Consider the following 22,879-nt stretch of genomic DNA (forward strand, 5'->3'; position numbering starts at 1 on the left):
GTGGTGATGGTTGCACAACTCTACAGATTTACTAAAAATTCTTAAATGGTACACTACAACACATGAGTTTTGGTATGCAAATTATATCTCAATAAAGCTGTGTTGTTTCTTTTTCAGAGGATAGGGTAGCTTGACCAGCATGTAGTTTCTGCAGAAATAGGAGATGAGATTAGAAGTAACTGGGTGCAACTCTTCAGAAATTTTTGAATGTCAAAGTGAGAAATTTCAACGTAATCTAATAGGCAAGGGATCCCCTTGAAGGTCTTGGAATAAGACAAATACAAACAAATGAAAACCACAGATATTTACATTCATAAAATTAACCTTATCTAGTGAGACAATTTGTTGACACATTTGACCATAAGGACCAGGACCTATGGGCTTCCTTGAGACCATGACCTGGATTTAGCAAGGGCGTGAGGAGTCACACTCTACAAACCATGAAGTATCATCACAGAGTTTTTATTTAACCCTACATAACATGGCTTACTTTCCAATCTGACTCTAGCAAAATATCACGTGATATTATACAAGGAAGGAAATCAAAACATTTTAAACCAAATATGTGTCTTTGTCATATCTTGAAATAGCCCTGCAAAGCTGTCTCTTGTGGGGAAAAAAATCTACATTCTGTAGAATCCCCTTCCCTTTCCAGGCCTTTTTCCTAGACAGAATCAACTGAGAATCTGATAAGAAACATTGGCAATCTGTTCTCTGAAGCCTGCTGTCTGAAGGTTTAATCTGTATCAAGGGAATCTTGGTCTCCAGGATGTCTTATCTTAACCCAGATATTCCTTCTATTGATTGTAGGTCTTTAGACAACAATGTAACTCTTTCAAGCAACTGCCAATTAGAAAATCCTTGAATTCAACTATGACCTGGAAGCCCTGCCCCCACCCCTTCAAGCTGTCCCACCTTACCAGACCAAACCAGCATCTTACATGTATTGCTTGATGTCGATGTCTCCCTAAATTGTATAATTCCAAGCTGTAGCCTGACCACCTTAGGCACATGTTCTCAGGATCTCTTGTGACTGTACCCCAGGCCACTGGTTGCTCACACTTGGCTTAGAATAAATCTCTTCAAATATTCTACAGTTTGACTCTTTTTGTCAACAGGCAGATCATCTCAAATACTTTTACCTTGAATCACAAAAGTGAGACGAAAGATGGAGGGAAATGGTCCCATGAAAATCTATCACTTTCACAGGAAAAACATCTCCAAGAATATGGCTTCTGGTTTATCATTCTAACTGGGAATCAAACGAAAAAGAATATTAAGTGATCGGCTAGAAGCCAGTCCTAGATGAGATAGGGTGGAGGAAAGTGGGGAAATCAATATTTGGGTGAGGGCCTAATTCTCTGAAATTTAATATCCTGCTATAAGAGATTTGAAAATCATATAAAAAGGAAGTTAAAAACAAAAATACAGGTGGCCCATCTGGGAGCATGATAAAGTTGGATAGGTGTTGATCTTACTTACTGCATGACATTCTATCAGTGATTCTCAGGTAGTATGTCAGATATATTTAAATCCACTTAAGGTCCAATGTTCAAAGTACATTTATTTTAATTACATTAAATCACTTTTCCTACTGCTAGATTGTTCCAGGATATACAGCTGGGCCTCATAAAAGTATCTTTCTAGGAAGTACAGCACCTTAATTTATCCTTAGTTATATTTGGTACTTTCAAGCAACACTCTGAGCACTATTAGCTCGCTATATATTAATACACAGAGAAACATATCAGGGTTGATATAACTGCTCAGCTGTTCATAGATATGCTTATAAAGACAGCACATCTTTTTCTTTTGCTGAGAAAGATTACAAAATAATCTCTCTAGGAAACTGGCTTTGTTTTCCTCTACTTAAAGAGAGAGAGAAAATGAGGGAAAACGAAGGAAGGTGGAGGGGAGGATTGTGAGGGTTATAAGGGTTGTAATAATTGCTAATTCACAATTCAAACCATTCAGAACTCCTTTACAAAAAACTAATACAAAAAGAATAATTGTGCCAGATGGGATTAAACAGGAAGACAGATAATATAAATGAAAGAAATCCTCATACAATTACAGATAATTGGAGGCCACTTATGTATTTTTCTGTCATCACTGACACAAAAAGATAAGATTTTCATTTCCACATAATGAGCCCATTAATAGTTTTATTGTAATATTAGAAACATCTTGTTTCTGAGTATATCTCAAAGGACAATTTTTTTTCAAGATTAAACAACAAATAGAATGAAATTTTAACAGAAGAGGGTACACACTGATTACTTCTGACTCAGAATAGTTTATTTCAGAAAGGTGACCAAATTACTGAATCTGATAAACTTACCAAGATAAAATCCTAATATTAAATTTACAATACAGCCAGTTGTTCGAGCTAACACTAGCAAGCAGAAAACTCAAATGCTGATTGAAGAACATGCAGATAAAAAAGCATGCATTCAATTTATAAAAAGTGAACACACCCCAGGGAAGTAAAGCATACCAGATGGTTATTAAAAGGAGAATGTTTTCATACGATAATAGGTCTGTTCTCCCCTTGAAGTATATACAATCCCCATTAATGTCAATTAGCATTACATACCTAAATCCAGGGAAGCATACCTGCAATGTTGTAATAACACTTTGCACTTACATATCTTTTCTGAAACTGATTCAGTCGCACACAGCCCTGTAACTTACACCATTGTCATTACAGCTCTACCTGACAATTGCTGCCGGGCAACCAACCTCACCCCAGTTTCAAGGCTGGCACTGGATGATCCCTAAGGCCCCACTGATTTCTGACATTCTGAACTGACGAAAATTTAAGACTCCAAGTCCCTTTTCATAACCGTTATGCAGGTACAATGAGCATTTACTGAGAATTTTACTGGAAAATAAGCACCATGCAAGATGTTACTCAGACAGGTTCTATCTACAGGGTCCACAGATTAAAGCGAAGAAGGTGAAGCTCAAGAGAGGTGAAGTGATATGCCCAAAGTCAAAGCACCAGGAAGAGCTGGAACTAGGACTCAAGTCTGTTGACATAAAATTTGATGACATTGTTTTAAACGATATTTGAATGTATAGTTTCTGGTGATTCTCTAACCACCTAAGAGTGCTTCATAACTGCCTGCTATTCATATCCAGTGAGTGAAAATCATTGGCTCAGTGATAGTCTATGCATGAATAAGAAGTTAAAAGGACTAAAGGAAAGAAAAAAAAAAAAAAAACTCAAGAAAAAAGACATCACAAGAAACAACATAAAATGAGGAGCTGACAATGCTCTATGCCTGGCACGGCAGTCTGATAGCCACATATAGCTAATTCACACTTGAAATGTGCTACACATATAAAATCAACCAGATTTTTGAAGACCTACTATGAAATATAAAATATCTCATTAATAATTCTAATTTTACTACATGTTGAAATGATATATTGAATATATAGAGTTAAATAAAATACATTGTTGGGCTGAGCATGGTAGCTCACACCTGTAAACCCAGCACTTTGGGAGGCCAAGGTGGGCAGGTCACTTGAGTTTGTGACCTGCCTGGCCAACCTAGGGAAAGCCTGTCTCTACTAAAAATACAAAAATTAGCCAGGTTTGTGGCATGTGCCTGTAGTCCCAGCAGTGGGCCGAGATAATACCACTGTATGCTAGCCTGGGTGATGGAGCGAGACTTTGTCTCAAAAAATAAATTAATTAATTAAATAAAATACATTGTTAAAATTATTTTAACTTGTTTCACTTTACTCTTTTAACCTTCTAGGAAATTAAAAATCATATATGTGGCTCACATTTGTGACTTGAACAAATTTCTGTCAGACAGTGTATAGACTCTACACCCACACAGATACTGAATACATCAGGGACATACTTATAACAAACACTCTTTGGAGATTACTCTGACCCGGATGAAGAAAAATTTACAAAATTTTGAAAGAGCTTTGTATATTGCTCTTGTTTGGCTGAGAAACTAGCAAAGGTCAGACAGAGCAAGAGAACATCCACCTTTACAATCACTCAAGCATACCATTCAGTTATCTAACTGCTCTTTTTTGAGTGAACAGAAATAAACTAACTCATATATGGAATAATTCAAAACTCTAAACATTCTGAGACCAGAGAAACAAGTTCATAGGGTATAGACAGGAAAGAGAAAATAGCTCCCTCAGAATTACCAATGAAGAACATGAGTTCCATAACTACAACCCAGTTTTCAAAAAGTTGTTATCTGTGGTATTATATCTGGTAAAACACACATAACATAAAATTTACCACCTTAACTATTTTCAAGTGTATGATTCAGTAAATTAATGCATTCACATTGTTTTAAAAAAGCTATTTGTATGCTCATCAATTATTTTTAATTTTTATTTATTTTTCCTTCAACTATTATTTTAAGTTCAAGAGTACACATGCAGGATGTGCAGGTTTATTACACAAGTAAACAGGTGGCACAGTGGTTTGTTGCACAGATCAATCTATCACCTAGATATTAATCCCAGCACCCATTAGTTATTCCTCCTGATGCTCTCCCTTCCCTGACCCCACTCCCACAGGCCCCAGTGTGTACAGTTTCCCCTCACAATGTGTCCATGTGTTCTCATCATTCAGCTCCCACTTATAAGTGAGAACATGCAGTGTTTGGTTTTCTGTTCCTGCATTAGTTTGCTGAGGATAATGGCTTCCAGATCCACCCATGATCCTGCAAAGGACATGATCTCGTTCCGTTTGACAGCTGCATAGTATTCCATGGTGCGTATGTACCACATTTTCTTTATCTAATCTATCACTGACGGGCATTCGGTTGATTCCATGTTTTTGTTATTGTGAATAGTGCTGCAATGGACATATGCATACATGCATTTGTATGTATGCATATGAAAATTTATATTCTTTTAGGTATATACCCAGTAATGGGATTGCTCAGTCAAATGGTATTTCTGCCTCTAGGTCTTTGAGAAATCACCACTGTCTTCCACAAGGTTGAACTAAATTACACTTCCACCAACAGTATAAACATGTTCCTTTTTCTCTTCAGCCTCACCAGTATCTGCTGTTTTTTGAGGTTTTAATTATACCCATTCTGACTGGTGTGTGAGATGGTATCTCATTATAGTTTTGATTTGCATTTCTCTAATGATCAGTGATGCTGAGCTTTTTTTCCAGATGCTTTTTGGCTACAGGTATGTCTTCTTTTGAGACGTTTCTGTTCATGTCCTTTGCCCACTTTTTAATGGGTTTGTTTTTTTCTTGTAAATTTGTTTAAGTTCCTTGTAGACTCTAGCTATTAGACCTTTGTCAGATGGAGAGACTGCAAATATTTTTTCCCATTCTGTAGGTTGTCTGTTCACTCTGATGATAGTCATGATCAATCTTGAGTTAGCGTTGGTATTTGGTGTAAGGAAGAGGTCCAGTTTCACTTTTTGCATATGGCTAGCTAGCTCTCCTAGCACCATTTATTAAATAAGGAATTCTTTCCCCACTGATTATTTTTGTCAGGTTTGTCAAAGATCACATGGTTGTAGTTGTGCAGTCTTATTTCTGAGTTCTCTATTCTGTTACATTGGTCTGTGTGTGTGTGTTCTTGTACCAGTACCATGCTGTTTTGGTTACTGTAGCCTTGCAGTAGTTTGAAGTCAGGTGGAGTGATGCCTCCAGCTTTGCTCTTTTTGCTTAGGATTGTCTTGGCTATTCGTGCTCTTTTTTTGGTTCCATATAAATTTTAAAATAGTTTCTCTAATTCTGTGAAGAATTTCAATGGTAGTTTAATGGGACTACCATTAATCTATAAATTATCTTAGGCAATATGGCCATTTGCACAATATTAATTCTTGCTATCCATGTACTCATCAAATTATAACATTTTTAAAAATTGCATAAAAATGTAAAGTCATCTAAAACAAACATACGCCATTTTCAATTTTTTGCACATTTATCTATTATAGACACATCTATTTCATTATTTGTAACTTACTATACACTATTTCATAATCTGCTTTTGTCAGTTACATAAAATGTTTTGATATACCATTCTGGTTTTGAAAATAATGAAATGGAATAATGATATGCAATTATATCATATCAAATAGTAGTACTATGATAAACCTAATCACTTTCCAACTAGAAAGCTGGTTACAATTTCCTGCAAAGATAATTAATAATATAAATGAACATCTTGATGAATGTATTGTTTTTCTTTGTGAACTATTTCCTTGCCTAAATATTTAAGAGTAAAATTATAGGGTAAAAACATACAAATTCCATTATTTTACTGACATCTCAGTTTTTTTGTTTTGTTTTGTTTTCACTTACCACCCCGTTCATCCGCAAACATACGATTGCAAATTTCTGTCTCCTCCTCCTTTCTCACCTATTTACTCTATCACCTTCTGAGAATCTCCTTTTAGCTCTTAAGTGGTTATATGAAAAACAAGCCCAGATGTCTAAAACACCAAAAGCAACAGCAACAAAAGCCAAAATTGACAAATGGGATCTAATTAAACTAAAGAGCTTCTGCACAGCAAAAGAAAATACCATCAGAGTGAACAGGCAACCTACAGAATGGGATGAAATTTTTGCAATCTACTCATCTGACAAAGGGTTAATATCCAGAACCTACAAAGAACTCAAACAAATTTACAAGAAAAAAACAAACAACCCCATCAAAAAGTGGGCAAAAGATATAAACAGACACTTCTCAAAAGAAGACCTTCATACAGCCAACAGACACATGAAAAAATGCTCATCATCACTCGCCATCAGAGAAATGCAAATCAAAATCACAATAAGATACCATCTCATACCAGTTAGAATGGCAATCATTAAAAAATCAGGAAACAACAGGTGCTGGAGAGGATGTGGAGAAATAGGAACACTTACACTGTTGGTGGGATTGTAAACTAGTTCAACCATTGTAGAAGACAGTGTGGCGATTCCTCAAGGATCTAGAACTAGAAATACCATTTGACCCAGTCATCCTATTACTGGGTATATACCCAAAGGATTATAAATCATGCTGCTTTAAAGACACATGCACACGTATGTTTATTGCGGCACTATTCACAATAGCAAAGACTTGGAATCAACCCAAATGTCCATCAGTGACAGACTGGATAAAGAAAATGTGGCACATATACACCATGGAATACTATGCAGCCATAAGAAAGGATGAGTTCGTGTCCTTTGTAGGGACATGGATGCAGCTGGAAACCATCATTCTCAGCCAACTATCGCAAGAACAGAAAACCAAACACCGCATGTTCTCACTCATAGGTGGGAATTGAACAATGAGATCACTTGGACACAGGAAGGGGAACATCACACACAGGGTCCTATTGTGGGGAGGGGGTTGGGGGAGGGATAGCATTAGGAGATATACCTAATGTAAATGACAAGTTAATGGGTGCAGCACACCAACACGGCACATGTATACATATGTAACAAACCTGCATGTTGTGCACATGTACCCTAGAACTTAAAGTATAATAAAAAAAAAAAAAAGAAGAAGAAGAAACAAACATTCCTAAGGAAAAGCAAAAAAAAAAAAGAAAAACAAGCCCAGCAACGTCACCACATCCATGAAAGCTCCTTCTCAGTCTCTCAGCATATTATTTTTACTTGTCCATGACAATGAGGAAAGTGGGCCTCTGAATGGTTTCATTATATATTCCTCTGTGTTATCGCCAAAATCACGCTCATTTAAAAAACCCATGGACCAAAAAGCTCTTAGGCTTCTGCGTGACTTAAAATGATTTTTATATATCAATACTATACAAATAAACAGAGTGGAAGGAAGTTTTGAGTACAGAAAAAGCAACAAAGAGCAAACTCCAAACCACAGGATCTCTATTTAAAATTATGCCTAATACAGCCTCTGTTTTGTAGAAGAGAAAAATCAGCCAACGGCTTCTCTAGAACATGAAGGACTACCAGTCATTACATCACACATACGTCATCTGACACCAACTTTTAGATCGGTAGACATTTTCCCTCTGCTACAACAGAGAGTTAGTGTTGAAGTGAGGAGAACAACCCCAGTACATACAATAGCATCAAAACATAAGCCAAGTCATAGGGTAAGTCTAATTTCTCCCATTTCAATTTACTCAACCAATCAGTCTTGCTTTGACTAACAAATTCATGTGAAAATTTTATAATGAAATAGAAAATTTATTTTGCAAAACTTTTCTGCCAATAAGCATCAGCATTTGAAGGCAAAGAAGCTAAACTTCGGTATATGCGAAATCAACAAAGTCACAAAAAAAAAAAAAGGCCTCTGATACTTAAGTTTCAGATATAATTTCAGATTTGAGGGAACTCTCCAAAAGATTTTGTTACCTTTCTAATAGGTGTGTATACAATGACTATTAGAAGATCATGAATATACATATACATAGCATGAACATGTGCAGTTTGCACACATCTCCTTTTTCTTTACCCTGACCATAATTTTGCTAAAGAAAATCCAGGCTGTCTATGTACCACCTGGCAATTATTAAAGTAAAATTGCCACATGATATTCTAAAGCCTGGACTTTGGAATACAACGTTTAGCATCTATGTAACACTGAGCGAGTTTCTTAACTCTACAGAGTCTCAGGTTCTTCCTCTATAAACAATAATGCCACCCTCACATGATGATTCTAAGTATTAAATGAAGTAATAAATAAAATTTACTTCAAACTCAGCAGACACCCAATAAATAAGAATTTCCTTTCTTTTCTCCTACTTTATTTCTTAGGCCCTCCAAAAATACATTCAATTGATTGAGAAAGCAGTATTCCAATTTTACGAATGAGGAAATTTAGGTTTCTAACTACTGAAAAGAAGACATTCTCAACACGATTACATTCTTTCAAAATTATACCTCCAAAGCTAAAAGTAAAGACGAAAATTCTTTCAAAAAGGATGATATTTGTCCCAAAATTTTATTAGTTTTAACTTGTATTTTAAGTTCAGGGGTACATGTGCAGGTTTGTTACATAGGTAAACTTGTGTCATGGGGGTTTGTTTTACAGATTATTTCACCACTCACATACTGAGCCTAGTACCCATTAGTTACTTTTCCTGATCCTCTCCCTCCTCCTACCCCTCACCCTCCAATAGGCCCCAGTGTGTGTTGTTCCTCTCTATGTAGCTCCCACTTATAAGTGAGAATATGTAGTATTTAGTTTCCTGTTCCTGTGTTAGTTTGCTAAGGATAATGGCCTCCAGCTCCATCTATGTCCCTGGAAAGGATATAATCTTGTTCTTTTTTTATGGCTGCATAATACAACATAATTACTGAAACTGTGGTGGGCAACTGAAAAATATTTATTCACTGGAGGCCAAATCCTTCCCTTGTAAGAATCATGCTATGCTTTTTCCAGATTGATAATCCCAGGTCCCCTCTCCTTGCTTCAACCTTAGGTTGGCCTCAGTAAGGGTGCTTGTTGTATGCTCCCACTGGAGTATGATGCAGTGGTAGACACTATGTAGGCAAGGCATGCTAGCAAAAATAAGAGGGGAATGTGGCTTTGAGGGTTCCTGTACAGGATACAGGAAATAACCTGCATTTGAAAATAGGGAGGGAAGTGGTTGGCTTTTGTATCAAAACTCAAAACTATTAATGATGCATCTTGAAGCGAGTGACCCACCTGTTAGAAATATAATAAGAGGCTGCCCCCCACAATAGGCCAAGAGAGGGCTGATTGCAGGATGATCGTCCTAAATGAGATAACCCTTCATGGATGGCTGCCTCATTGCCAGTTAACCAATATGTTTGTCCCAAAAAGAAGCACTTGAGCTATCCAGAAGAGCTACCACTGATGTCCATTGCATCTCCTTTTCTTCATCTTTGGAGAGGCCTACATATGATTTGGGGTAGAGGTAATAGGGCTGTTCTCTATTTGAACTTTGCTCTGTATTTGAACTCCCAGGTCTCTTGTTCTACTCATCAGAAAGTTGTTATTATCCTAACAGGGCCAGGACCAGCTACATTATTTGAGGTGCCCAGAGAAAAATAAAAATACAGGGTCCCTTGTTCTAAAAGTATTAAGAAACTCAATATGGCTACTACAGAGCATTAAACCAAAAACAGGGCTCTGTGTGACTGTGCAGGTGACATGCCCATGAAGCCAGTCCTGGACAAAGCTAAGGTGAAGACCAACAAAAAAACTGGATAATAGATTCCATCCTTCAAAGAACTGACCATAACTAAGCATATGGGCAAATACTCAGACAGTTTTACTCGCCTAAAAACAACACTGGTGCTCTGTTTGCATTATTTTTTATTTATTTCTTTATTTTTTATTTGTTTGTTTGTTTGTTTTGAGACAGGGTTTCACACTGTCGCCCAGGGTAGACTACAAAGGCACAATCATGGCTCATTGTAGCCGCAACCTCCTGGGCTAAAGCAATCCTCCCACCTCAGCCTCCTGAGTAGCTGAGACCACAGGTGAGTGCCACCACTATCAGCTAATTTTCAAATTTTATGTAGAGACAGGGTCTCTTTATGTTCCTCATAGGGATCTCGAACTCCTGGGCTCAAGGGATCTTTCTGCCTCAGCCTCCCGAAGTCCCGGGATAACAGGTGTGAGTCACCATACCCAGCCTGCTCTGTTTGCTTTAAACGACTCTTGAAAAATCTAATTAATTTTCAGATAAATTATCTTCAGAGTCCATAGACCACAACTGCTTATGAGTGAGTAAGATTTTAATGACAACAAAAATTTAAATTTCAATGTCAAAAGTATAGAAGAAAAGACATCTTTAAGTATAGAAAACCTAAATTCAAGGGTTAGAAAAGTTTCAAAAAGAAATGTTCATTTAAAATAGTTTGCTAATTTAATATATGTTGAAAGAAGGAGGAAAGATTATAAAAAAAGTACACAATTCTCCACTCCTTCAACAAAGAGGCAAAGTCTATATCCCCACCTCTTTAATCTGAATTGACCAAAGCCAATGGAACACTAGAAACATGACACAAACAGAGGCTTGAAAAGTGCTTGTGCATTGGTACATATAGTCACCATGTGAACAAGCCCAATCTAGCCTGCTGGACCATGAGAGACATGTGGCCAAATTATTTCAGCTAACTGCAAGCCATCTGCCAAATACATGAGTAAATACATCCTAGCTTTCCAGTCGCGAGCTGAGCCACCAGCTGACCAGAGACACATGAGTGAGCCTAGCCAAGATCAGTCAAGCATGACCCAGATCAACAGAACTACCAAGCTAATCCAGAGACTCATGAACAATAATGAATTATTGTTGTTTTAAGCCACTAAGGTTTGGGATGGTTTGCTATACAGTAAAACTGTTAAATGATACAGGTAGTATTTTAGCTCAGTAGAAGAATGGAATATACGATAGGCAGGGGCTGAGACAACAAGCTCACCATTTTTGGCAGGGAGATTAGATTCTCACCAAATTGCATAATAAATTCCAGATGGAGTAAAAAAAGTGTATTTAAAGAATCATAGCATAGAAATGTTAGAAAATTTATAAATTGATATTCATATACTCTTGGCATACATAGGGAAGGATTTTCTAGGCAGAAAAACCTAAAGGAAAAAAATGGATAGATTTAACTATGCAAATGTTTTTTAAACCTCATGTGTCAAAAATACATTACAAATAAAAAATAACAGGCAAATGACAAACTGGTAAAACTTTTTTATGTATGAGAGATTACATACGTAAATAGGTACCAAGCATTTACATGTGTGATGAAAGTATGATCAAAGATTATCACTCTTAATATGCACAAAATGGTAAGAAAAAGATGAACATGATAGAATATTAAACAAAAGGTGTATATATGTAAATCATAAAAAAGAAATACAAACTGCCAATTAACATGTGAAAAATATGCAGCATCTCTGGTAAGCAACGAAAGAGGTAAGAAGTAAAACAACAATCAAATTACTGTTTCAGTCAAAAATTGTAAAGATGAAAATAAGTAATAATACCTAGGAAAGCAGGCATTTTCATATACTATTGGTTGAGCAACAATCCGGTACAACGTATCTGTAAGGTAATGTGTATGTATGGGTATGCTGGTGTATGTGTGCATGTGTATATGTGTGTCTCATAGAGAACACTTTGCCAAAAAATCAAAAGATCCCATCACAGGAGGAAAAAAAAAAAACCTCCAAACAGGTAGCAGATATAATTTTAAAGTGGCACATTAGGAAAACACTTTTAAAATCCAGTAAAGTCATGCAATGGGGTTATGCCACAGGGACAGGAATGGACTCTAGCATGGCTTGTTATTTCATGAGCTTGGCTAATCCATCATGTAAATCATGCTCCCTACCTAGGCAAAGCATAAAGATAAGAAAAACACTAAACAGAAGGTATGTGATGATAAGGTATGTGGTATGCTTGTTTGATCCCAGGAGAGTTGTCGAAAAGGGATTTTTCTCAATGTTAGACTCAGCATGAAAACTATCATTAAGATTTGTCCTTTAATAAACTGTGATTGCCCATACTACATACAGACTGTCTATATCATAAACTATTATGTAACCATTACAAATAGAGAAGTACATCTATGCACTAATATGCAAAGAGTTCCAGTACATACTTTAGAAGAAAAAGAAAAAAGAAAGCTAGGTTAATACATATAGTATGATACTCTTTATGGAGTTTTTTTAGCCTGATGAAACAATATTTCATTTCTATATGCCAAAAAAAAAGATGTGAAAAGAAACAAAAACAGTAAGAATGATTACATTTTTGAGCAGATGATGAGGAACCAAGATGGGAAATTTAGCATTACGTACCATGTTATAATTTTCTTTGGGAAATTATATCCAAGTGTTAAGTATGTCATTAAAAAATTGACTAAACGGAATTAAAATAGACTTTATTATGCTCAAGAAACTTATTGAACAATCAACACCTCACCCTAATCTATTACAAATATATATATATATATATATATATATATATATATATATATAATTGAATGGCAAGGTACATAAAAATTAAGTCAAAATCCTTATAGTACTCTTATTTTTCCTTCAAATGCTTATTCATTCTTTTCGTTAATCTAAAAGGCATGGGACTTAACAACATATATTCAAGTGAAAAGCCATAGTTTTGATTGTCTTGTCTGTAATATTACAAATCATGGAAAACCTCAACCCTGAGGCTAAGCAGAAAAAATAAAAACCTCTGCACTTTAGATGTATAAAAGATGAAGTCTTACTATATAGAAAATCTGGAAAGCATTAAATCAAGCATCCTCTTCAAGTTCCTTTAAATGTCCTCCCACCATTGTGTCTACAAAAAGATACAACATCATTAAAGACAAGGTTGACGATACCTTCAGTCTCCAGTATGGCAGGCAGTTATGGCAGTAGACCTCAGAATGAGACAGAGAAGTGAACAAAGAAATGGGAGAAAGGAAAAGGAAAAGAAGGAAAGAAATAGAAAACAAACCAAAACAAAAAGAGTATTAAAGAGGAAAAGAGGTGTGGAACAGACAGGGTATTGGTGCCTACTGACTGAAGAATTATATAATTACCCCAGCACACACACACACAAAATTGGCAGTCTATATTTGTGGAAAAAAATTTGTAAATTCCATACATTATGGAATATAATCTTTGTAACAAAAGAATAGTCATCCCATTTTATGGAACAAAACAGAAGTTCTGGGAGGGTAAGGGAACTGCCAGAAACCACACAGCTAATAAGCAACAACACTGCGGTGTTTGAATTCCAAGCCCAATGTTCTTTCCAATATTCCACTGCTACTATAGTCTATCCTTTAACTTGTTGCTAATTTTCAAATAACCATGAATTTTTTTTTTTTTTTTTTTTTTTTCCAGAAAAGGATATTTTTTTTTTATTCAAGTAACTGCAAATAGGAAACCAGAGGGGGAGCCCCAGGCTGGGACAAACACGGCTACCCCTCCCCAACAGAACAGGGGGAGGTGGCGGCCCCTACACCCTTTATGGTCGATTCGGGCCCCCTTGCTCACTCTGCTGCAGCATCCTAGGGGCAGGGCCCCACCTTCCCTGGGACTGGGGTAGTCGGTCACCCAGCCTGCCATGCCCCAGCCCCTCTTCCCCACAAAGAGTATCTCGGGGGAGGCGATCGTGGGCAGAACAGGAGGCAATGAGGATGAACATTTGGCGCTGGTAGCAGCAGCAATGACGGATGTCGAAGAATGGAACATTGAACAAAAAACAACACAACTGTCCAGAGGTAGTTTGTGAACAGAGGAAAAATGGAACCAGAACCTTGGGGGGCAGGGAGGAGCAGGAGGGGGGTTGGGAGAGGGCAGGGTGAGCTCCTTGTTATTGGTGCCCCATCTGAGGATGGGGAAATGGCTGAGTGGCGGAAGCAAAGTAGGGTTAGGGGAGCAGCCCCAGCCCACCTCAGGTGACGGCCACAGGGCTCACCTGTGGGCGTCACCTGGACAATAAGCGACTGCATCTCCATCACCACAACATGTACTCAGATCCCAGGTGGAGGGCAAGGGGGCTGCGGCCACAGTGAAGAGGGAGTAAGGACACACCCCTCCTGCCTTCCTGGAGCCAAAGGGGGCAGTAAGGACACACCCCTCCTGCCTTCCTGGAGCCAAAGGGGGCCGTCCAACCTAGTGCAGGGACTAGGGAAGGTGGGGAAGGATGAAAAGTGTGAGCCCCATGTGGTGACAAAGACAGTTTGGCTGGGAGAATCCTGGGGCCAGCACCTCCTCCACTGGCCACACCTGCTGCTGCCAGGGCAGTGGAGTAGGGTGGGCCAGGATGAGATGGGGCTTGGGCCCCTTTTAAGGCCAGGGGAACCCTCCCAGGTCCCACTACAGGAAGCCAGAGGGAACAGTGAAGGAGCAGAGAGAGCGCCCCCAAACCAAAAGCCCAGAGAGCAATGTCCCCACCACCAAGGGAGTGGGGACGCAGCAGGTGCAGGGTGCGGCTAAGTGGGATGTTAGCCTTGTCCAGGAGGGCATGTGTGTATGCGTGGATGGGTGGGGGGAGCTGGGAACTGAGGCCAGGGGAAAACTGCTCCCCACTCAGCCCAGGGGAGCCCTGCAGCGGCTGGTGTGCTGTGTAGTGTGGTGGTGAGGGCACAGGTGGAAGATGGGGGTGGCGGCCAGAGGCAGTGGTGATGGTGGGCCTGGGGAAGGGGTGGGGGCGGTGGGAGCGGAGCAAAGCTGTCCAGTCCCAGAAGGAAGCTGCTCCCCCAGTGAGGAGCAGGCGGCACGCATGGGTCACTGCTCCTCCTCCGAGGATTCCTGCGAGATGCCCTCCTCTTCCTCCTTCTCCAGTTTTTTGGGTCTGCCCCTTGGTTTCCTTCCTGGAGTTGTGGTGGTTTTCCGGGTCTTGGCAGCACCCTTGTTTTTGCTTCCCTTTGGTCGGCCCCGAGGTCTCTTAGGTGTTGGCACTTCGCTGGGCTCCTTCTGACTCCCTACCAGCGCTGTCCCGGGACTCACCGGAGGCTGCTTGCGCGGCCTGCCCCGGCCCCGCTTCTCAGTGCCGTCCTTTTCCTGCATGGAGGCCAAGGGCTGGCTGGACTTCGAGCTCGATTCGCTCATCTTCCCTTCTCTAAGGAGCAGGTGGAAGAGTGATGGCTGGGATGCGCGAGCTCGGCCGCCGGCCTGCGGTGCGCGCTCCGGGTTGCCGGGAGCGGCGGTGCTGGGCGCTGAGGACCGGCCTGGCTCCGCCGCGGCCGCTGCTGGTAGCAAATGCGGATGCCTTCTTGGAGCCGCGCCAGCGCCAGAAATAGCCCCGGCTCGGAGTCCCAATTAGAGGAGCCGAATTTTTTTATTTTTTTTTATTTTTATTTTTTTTTTTTAGATGGAGTCTTGCTCTGTCACCCAGGCTGCAGTGCAATGGTGCAAGCTCGGCTCACTGCAACCTCCATCTCCCGGGTTCAATCAATTCCCCTGCCTCAGCCTCCCGAGTAGCCAGGATTACAGGTGCCTGCCACCACGCCCAGCTAATTTTTTATATTTTCAGTAGAGACGGTATTGACCATATTAGCCAGGATGGTCTTGATGTCCTGACCTCGTGATCCGCCCGCCTCGGCCTCCCAAAGTGCTGGGATTACAGGCATGAGCCACCGCACCCGGTCTAACCATGAAATTTTTAAGAAACAAATGTATTATGAACAAAAACATAGTAAGCTATTTTTCTGTCCCCGAGGAAAATTAATTCTGAAAACAAAAATCTGATTTTGTCCTTTCAAAATCAATAGAATGGAGTGGGGCAGGGGAGAAGGGCAGAAATGTAGTGATAAAGGACCACATGAAGGAGTTCTGTGGTGAAGCGTCTAGAATGTAGTGACACATGTTGAATCTACACGTGATAAATTGTATACAACTTAATACACACACCCACATAAGTGAGTACATTAAGTCAGAATAAGACCTGTGGATTTTATTAATATCAATATACTATTTATGATATTATATCACAGTTTTGCAAAATGTTACCATTGGAAGAAAGCGGTTAAAGGAGACATGAGAGCTCTCTGCATTATTTGTTACAACTACACAGAAATATAGAATTATCTCAATTAAAAACCTCAATTCAAAAAATCAACAGAATATTCATAGCAGCAATACTCACTTTGAAACAGGAGAGTAACATTGTGAAGAAATATAGGAATACACAATGCAGTCAGTCAAAGTCTTCATTATAATCATTCAAAGACATTATAGTAGAGCTGGTAGGGGCCTTCTCATGATTTTTAAAAATTATTTTCAAATTTAAAAAATAATTTTTAAGCAAGAGATGATAATTTTGAATGGTTTTTGGAGAGACAATGCCTTAAGAGTGACAGCCAGATCACCCAGTCATGCAAATCATAAACTATGGTTGGAAGGTGATCAAGAAGAAGAGAAAATATATTTTAAACTAGAACTTTTTGAACTATGCTGCTTAAGAATTCCATCTCAAAATATCAACTGACATAATACTAGAAGTATGAGCCAGTTGCTTGGTAAGACAGTTGGAGAATTATGGTAATAATTATGGAATGCACCAAGAACTGTCTCACAATACTAATCACAACAGCTACTATTTATCAAGCACATATTACGTGCTTGGCATTGTTCTTGTTGCTTTACATAAAAGATTAAAAATCCTCACAACAACTTTGGGAGGTAATATGTGGAAACTGATGGTGCTCATGTAATTTACCCAACGTCACACAATTAGAAAGCAGCAGAGTTTGACTCTGAACTTAGGGTTTTCTGACTCTAAAGCTTATGTTCCTTAAAGCACTGGAAATGAATACCTTATCTTGGATATTCTGGTACATGACTCCAGGGTGACAAAAAAATTATAGCCAGTAATAGAAAACTGTTACTGATATTAAACTGACCTGCTTGTAGGTTCCATCTAACAAGGTGTCCAGGTGTTGAAGAGGGGCGGGGGTTTTATCTTTGAATCTTGCTAATAGCCGGCGTTGAATGGCCCGAAATTGTACAGCTCTCTCAGATAAGAGTTCTTCTAATTTTTCACCATTTATCCGTAGCTGCAATGAATAATTTCTTAAATTGAGATTAAATGGACACAAAATACATCTTCAAAGAAAAAATATACACAATGATAATAAAAGAGTAATGAAGAAATTTAAATGTATTAGAGAATTAAGGGAATTAAAACAATGTTGTATTTGGTACATGAGTCACTAATTCACAGATGATACAGTGGAACAGATCAAATGGAAACTTTGTAAAAGTTATCCAGTATCACTGGAGGAAAAACAGATCATTTAATAGGTGTTTTTCAATAATTGGTTACATGGGAAAAAAAAGAAATCTTTTCTCATTCTTTACAGCAAAATCAATGCAGAGATTAAAAGTTTAGACACAATAAAAACACTAGAAAAATCAGAATTTTTAAAATAATCTTAGTATAGGAAAGGCCTTTATTAGTGTAAGTCAAAAGCTAAAAGCCACACCCACACACAAACACACAAACACACCCCTGATAAATTACTAACTAAAAAAACAAAAACATATAATTCTACATGATTTTTAAAAATTATAAAGAAAATAAGACAAACAGCAAACTGCAAAAAGTAACAGCAATAACTACAGAGACAAAGTCATGCCCATATCTAGAAAGCATCTACAAATCAACGAGAAAAAGACCACAACCCAACAGAAATCAGTAGGAAATCAGCAACAACCCAACAGAAAAATGGCCAAAGTTTTACATGAAAGTTAATACAAATAGCTCTTAAACATATAGCATTTGACTGAACAATCCTAATTCTAGTAATGTATACTAGAGATACACTTACAGAAAGTAATGTATACATCAGGATATACATTACAAAATTGTTTGATCTATTGTTATCACAGTAAGACATTATTAATAATCAAAATTCCCATCAATAGGGGAATTGGTTAAAGAAGGAAGACTATTCTGCAAGACTACTAGGTGCTGATACACAATGCTGTGCATAGATGATAAATGAAACAAAGCAAAATGATACAAAATAGTATGTATAATGTGCTGCCATTATTTTTTATTTTAAAAGAAGAAACCTATATATTAACATAGTTGTGACTGCATAGGATATTTCTAGAAAGATATACAAGAAACTGGACACCAAACACTGCCTCCAAAGAAAAGATTGAGTGGCTGGGGAATTAGAATCCTAAATGACTCTCTTCACTGTAACCCATCTCATTTAAATTAACATTGTTAAAATAAAAGAAAGCTAGTCAAAGTCACAGGGTAAAAGGGACACTTCATAAGATCAGGTCACGTGAATCACTAATTCAACTTTACAAAATAGTAATAAACTAGCTGAAATAAATATCATATTCAAAATGCTCATAAGTCAAACATATCATAGACTACATTTCTAGTAACAAACCAAATTCCTTACCCTTTCAGTGCATGCATTCTACAATTACATATGAAATAAAAGTAACTTGAAATTTTAACTTTTTTTAATCTCAATTTTAGAAGCACTCAGTAGCTAACTAAATCAAAGAATATTCCCTTGAGCAAAAAAATACCAAAAATTAAGTAATAAAAATATTTTTAAATAAAGTTTTTAAAAGAACATTAACCTAATTATCAATAATTCATTCTTCTAATTGTATAATTTACTGCTATAATTTATTTCCTAAATTCTCGACACACCAAAAAATTAAAAAGATATTCCCAATACTCAGACTATCAACCAGGTTATCATTCCTTTGAAAGTGTAACCAAGCAGCAGTGATTGAAATGTTTTCACATGTCAGATTTTCAATGCTGAACAAATATTTATTGATCTCAGAGCCAAACCCTGGTCCAGGCACTAGAAATTAAAGCAATGAATAATACAGACAAAAATGTCTGCCTTCATGAAGCTTATACTCCAAGGGATACTTGGATTCCAAAACCCATCTGCATTCAAAGTTTAAAATCTTACTAATGGCTGAAAGCAGAGAAAGGAGACAGAGAACAAAGGAAGAATAACCATGCCCCCCTTAATTTATGTGTGTAACAAACGAAAGTGCCTGTTGTTCACCATATTCTCTAAGTCCCTCCTCAGAAAAGACACACCCCTGATGTACAAACTCCAGGGAGTTACTTACTAGCCAGAAAGTATAAAGGGAAAATTATATGTCAAACTTATTAGTCAGTAATATCTAATATTCTCTATTTCAAATATTACAAATATATAATTAGTATAGTCTTTCCGTGGACCCTTTCACAAATCACTACACTTCAGTTTCCAACAGTGAAGCAAGAATTTCTTAAAATATATCCCAAAGAACTGCAAAGATTCACATTCCATATGATACCTAAAAATACTCTTATAGACCATGTCAATTTTGGTGCTACAATTTGACCAAAGGCATGCATTCCTAGAAAATATTGTCATCACAGGTTATCATCATAGATGAGGAATTATGACATAATTATTCATAATTCAATTGTATACACCTGAAATTTTCTTTTTATGTTCACACTACATTAAAGAAGTCTTCACAGCTGAAAAGTCAATGCTCTTAGAATGTTCAATGGTTGACTGAAAAATTATATGACTGGTAATATTCTCTCTCTCTCTCTCTCTCTCTCTCTCTCTCTCTCTCTCTCCCCCTCTCCCCCCCCCCCCCCACACACACCCCTAAACTGAAATGTAGTCCCCCTAAGAACCAATGCTTACTTGGATAATGTTCAAAATTCTCTCAAAATTCCCCTTTTGTATTGCCTATAGAGTCTGTTCATAGACTATATAAGTGGAGCCTGATGACTTTAATACATGGGACTTTTAAAAAAAACTATGACTGTTACTGTCAAATCCACTCACAAAACAAGTATTTGGCTAGTCCCAAACATCAAATCAGTCTGCAGAAGATGAAGACATGTCAGCATTGAGATACTCAAGAGAATCTAACACAGGCTCCGAAAGCACTTCCAAAGAAGAAATGCAAAATATTCAGAGCCACAAAGTTACTGTTAGATCTCATTGATTCATACACTGAATCATTCAGCATTTACCAAGCACCCACTGTGCCAGATACGGGGGAATATTTTAAGTGTTAACCCTCATTCAGATGCAGAAGTTCTGGTATGCTTGTTAAACATTAAAAAGAAAAATCACTTTACTTTATAATCACACCTCATTTATGGCCTGCTAGAATTAGTTAGCCAAATGGTCTCTGATAAGCTCAAATAGTTTTAACACTGGGTTATTGGGGTCAAGGGTTAAGTCTCCATGTGGGAGAATTAAATCAGCTCTGTTCCAAGGCCAGACGACATGGTTAGCTCCAGGCAGCCACTCTGTAAATGTCTGTAATTGATCACAAACTGGGCAAGTGGGCATGGAATGGATTCACAAAATCCACCATTCACATAAGAAAAACAACGAGAAGCACATAGCCTAATGGCATGTATACAGAATTCTTCTATAGCATATATTTCTCTTTCACATATTTAAGGATTATAGATTATATGGGTTATGATCATACACACCTCAAAATGATGATCAATCAACTCAAAATATTCTTGAAGGGGCATAGATCCAGAAAAAGAACATGCAAAATCTTTGACTCCCTGTTTTTCAAAATATTCTTGAAGGCGAAGAATAAGCTCATTGGTTATGAGCCAAAGATCTTCAAATTGTTCACTCTGAATGCGATATCGTTCTGAGAGAAAAAAAATTAAAGAAAAATGCTTAGTAACACAGAATTACTAGATAAAGCTACATGAATTATCAATAATCCTGACTTTAAAAGTTCAAAGATTTCATTTTTGTAACAAAGATATGATTCCACTGGCTTTATAAAAATACTTTCACTGCTTCATTGCTCCCTGCATGAACCACTTAACACTTTCAAATCTAATTCCAAAGGTAGGTGGTCACAGAGGCAAACTGTAAAGTATGGTCCTTTTTGTTATGTATCTTACAATAGGTTTCAGTACAATAAAAACACCCAAATTTGAGTCCTTTAAAAAGGCCTGTATTTAAAAAGAAAACAGCCATTGCAAGAATACAATTTGTTATCATTAGTATCGTTTCAAAATACTAAAGTAAAATAAAATGTATTCTATATAAAATTCAATATCCTGGATACTGTAATCAGCATAATTCATGGTAATCATGATCAAAGTTTTCTATTTTTCTAACAGTTCTTTAATTTGAAGAGAGATTTTGCAGTCAGAACCTTTTCTAAATATAAATCTTGTTTCCCTTCATTCCCTGAGACCTCAGCTCCACTATTCCAAGATGACCAATTTCTAGCCATGCTCTACCCTGAAAATGATGACAACAACAGTGACAATGATGCTAAGAGAGGTGGTAATAATACCTATGATAACAACAGCTATTATTTGTTGGGCACAAACTGTGTACCAAGAACGGTGACTACAATAGCCCCTTTTTATACAAAGGAAAATAAAGCACAGAGAGTTTCAGAGACTTGCCAAAGATTAAAAGCAATTAAACGCCAGTGCTAGAATTAATAGTTCATCTCCTTCTGCCTAAATCCTGCTTCTTCATCAGGACCTGGCTTTAATCTCATCTACTCAAATCTTGATTTCTCTGATATTCATGGGAGTTCAATCTGCACCAGCCACATTTTAAGCACTTTACATTCACTTTCTCATTTAAACCCTAACAGCCCTATGAGAGAAACAGTGTTACTAGCCAGTTAGTAACAGAGTAGGCACCGGAACACTAGATAATAACCTTAACTGCCTCATAAGATTGTGTCTTCCTGAATTTATATAGAGACTTACTATGTCTACAGTTCACTAGGCACTTAACTACATAAAACCAGGCATTCTTATATAACTTCCAAGATTATTACATTTGCTCCCTTTAAAAGAATTATTCTTTTTTTCTTTTTTTCTTTTTCTTTTTTTTTTTTTTTGAGACAGGGTCTCACTCTGTTGCCCAGGCTGGAGTGCAGTGGCATGATCTCGGTTCACTGCAACCTCTGCTCCCCGGTTCAAGTGATTCTCATGCCTCAGCCTCCCGAGCAGCTGGGATTATAGGTACCCGCAATGACATACAACTAATTTTTGTATTTTTAGTAGAGATGGGGTTTCACCATGTTGGTCAGGCTGGTCTCGAACTCCTGACCTCGTGGTCCACCCGCCTCAGCCTCCCAAAGTGCTGGGATTACATGTATGAGGCACCACACCGGGTCAGGAATTATACATTTTTTTGAGATCTAGGACTAAGTCCTCTATTTCATTTAATTCACCACTTATTGACCACCTATTATGTAGATGTCATAAAGAGACACACTGGGAGTACAAAGATGAACTGAATCTTCTTGCTTAGGGAATCTAAGATCTAGCTAGAGTAGCATGGTACATAGACATAGAAAATATTTCTTTATGTTTCCCATGGTACTGTGGTAAATTTCATAAATGCAATTACTTCTTCAGATTGGTTATTAGGACTTCA

The 22,879-nt window shown here is 37.8% G+C and overlaps 2 protein-coding genes across 6 annotated transcripts in view; both read right to left on the bottom strand.

The window, feature by feature from the left end:
- BBS9 (Bardet-Biedl syndrome 9) overlaps window positions 1–22,879 on the bottom strand; it is a 617,615-nt gene that overhangs the window by 301,062 nt on the left and 293,674 nt on the right. For all 4 annotated transcript variants that reach the window (XM_030932359.1, XM_030932358.1, XM_030932357.1 and 1 more), the window contains 2 exons: window positions 20,938–21,110; window positions 17,333–17,485 (listed from right to left, as the gene is read on the bottom strand). In XM_030932359.1, the coding sequence (XP_030788219.1) occupies window positions 17,333–17,485; window positions 20,938–21,110 (326 nt within the window). The remainder of the gene's footprint in view (window positions 1–17,332; window positions 17,486–20,937; window positions 21,111–22,879) is intronic.
- Window positions 14,488–15,793, bottom strand: LOC115898254 (high mobility group protein HMG-I/HMG-Y-like). 2 transcript variants are annotated; one of them, XM_030932361.1, is made up of 2 exons: window positions 15,438–15,759; window positions 15,149–15,404 (listed from the first exon to the last, which is right to left on the bottom strand). In XM_030932361.1, exons 1-2 carry the CDS (start codon window positions 15,537–15,539, stop codon window positions 15,216–15,218), a joined length of 291 nt encoding a protein of 96 aa, XP_030788221.1. In that variant the 5' UTR covers window positions 15,540–15,759; the 3' UTR covers window positions 15,149–15,215. The 2 variants fall into 2 exon arrangements, with proteins under 2 accessions (XP_030788220.1, XP_030788221.1); XM_030932360.1 differs by having other exon boundaries at window positions 14,488–15,793.

This window comes from Rhinopithecus roxellana, chromosome 6 (genome assembly GCF_007565055.1).
Source record: "Rhinopithecus roxellana isolate Shanxi Qingling chromosome 6, ASM756505v1, whole genome shotgun sequence".
Lineage (NCBI taxonomy): Eukaryota > Metazoa > Chordata > Mammalia > Primates > Cercopithecidae > Rhinopithecus > Rhinopithecus roxellana.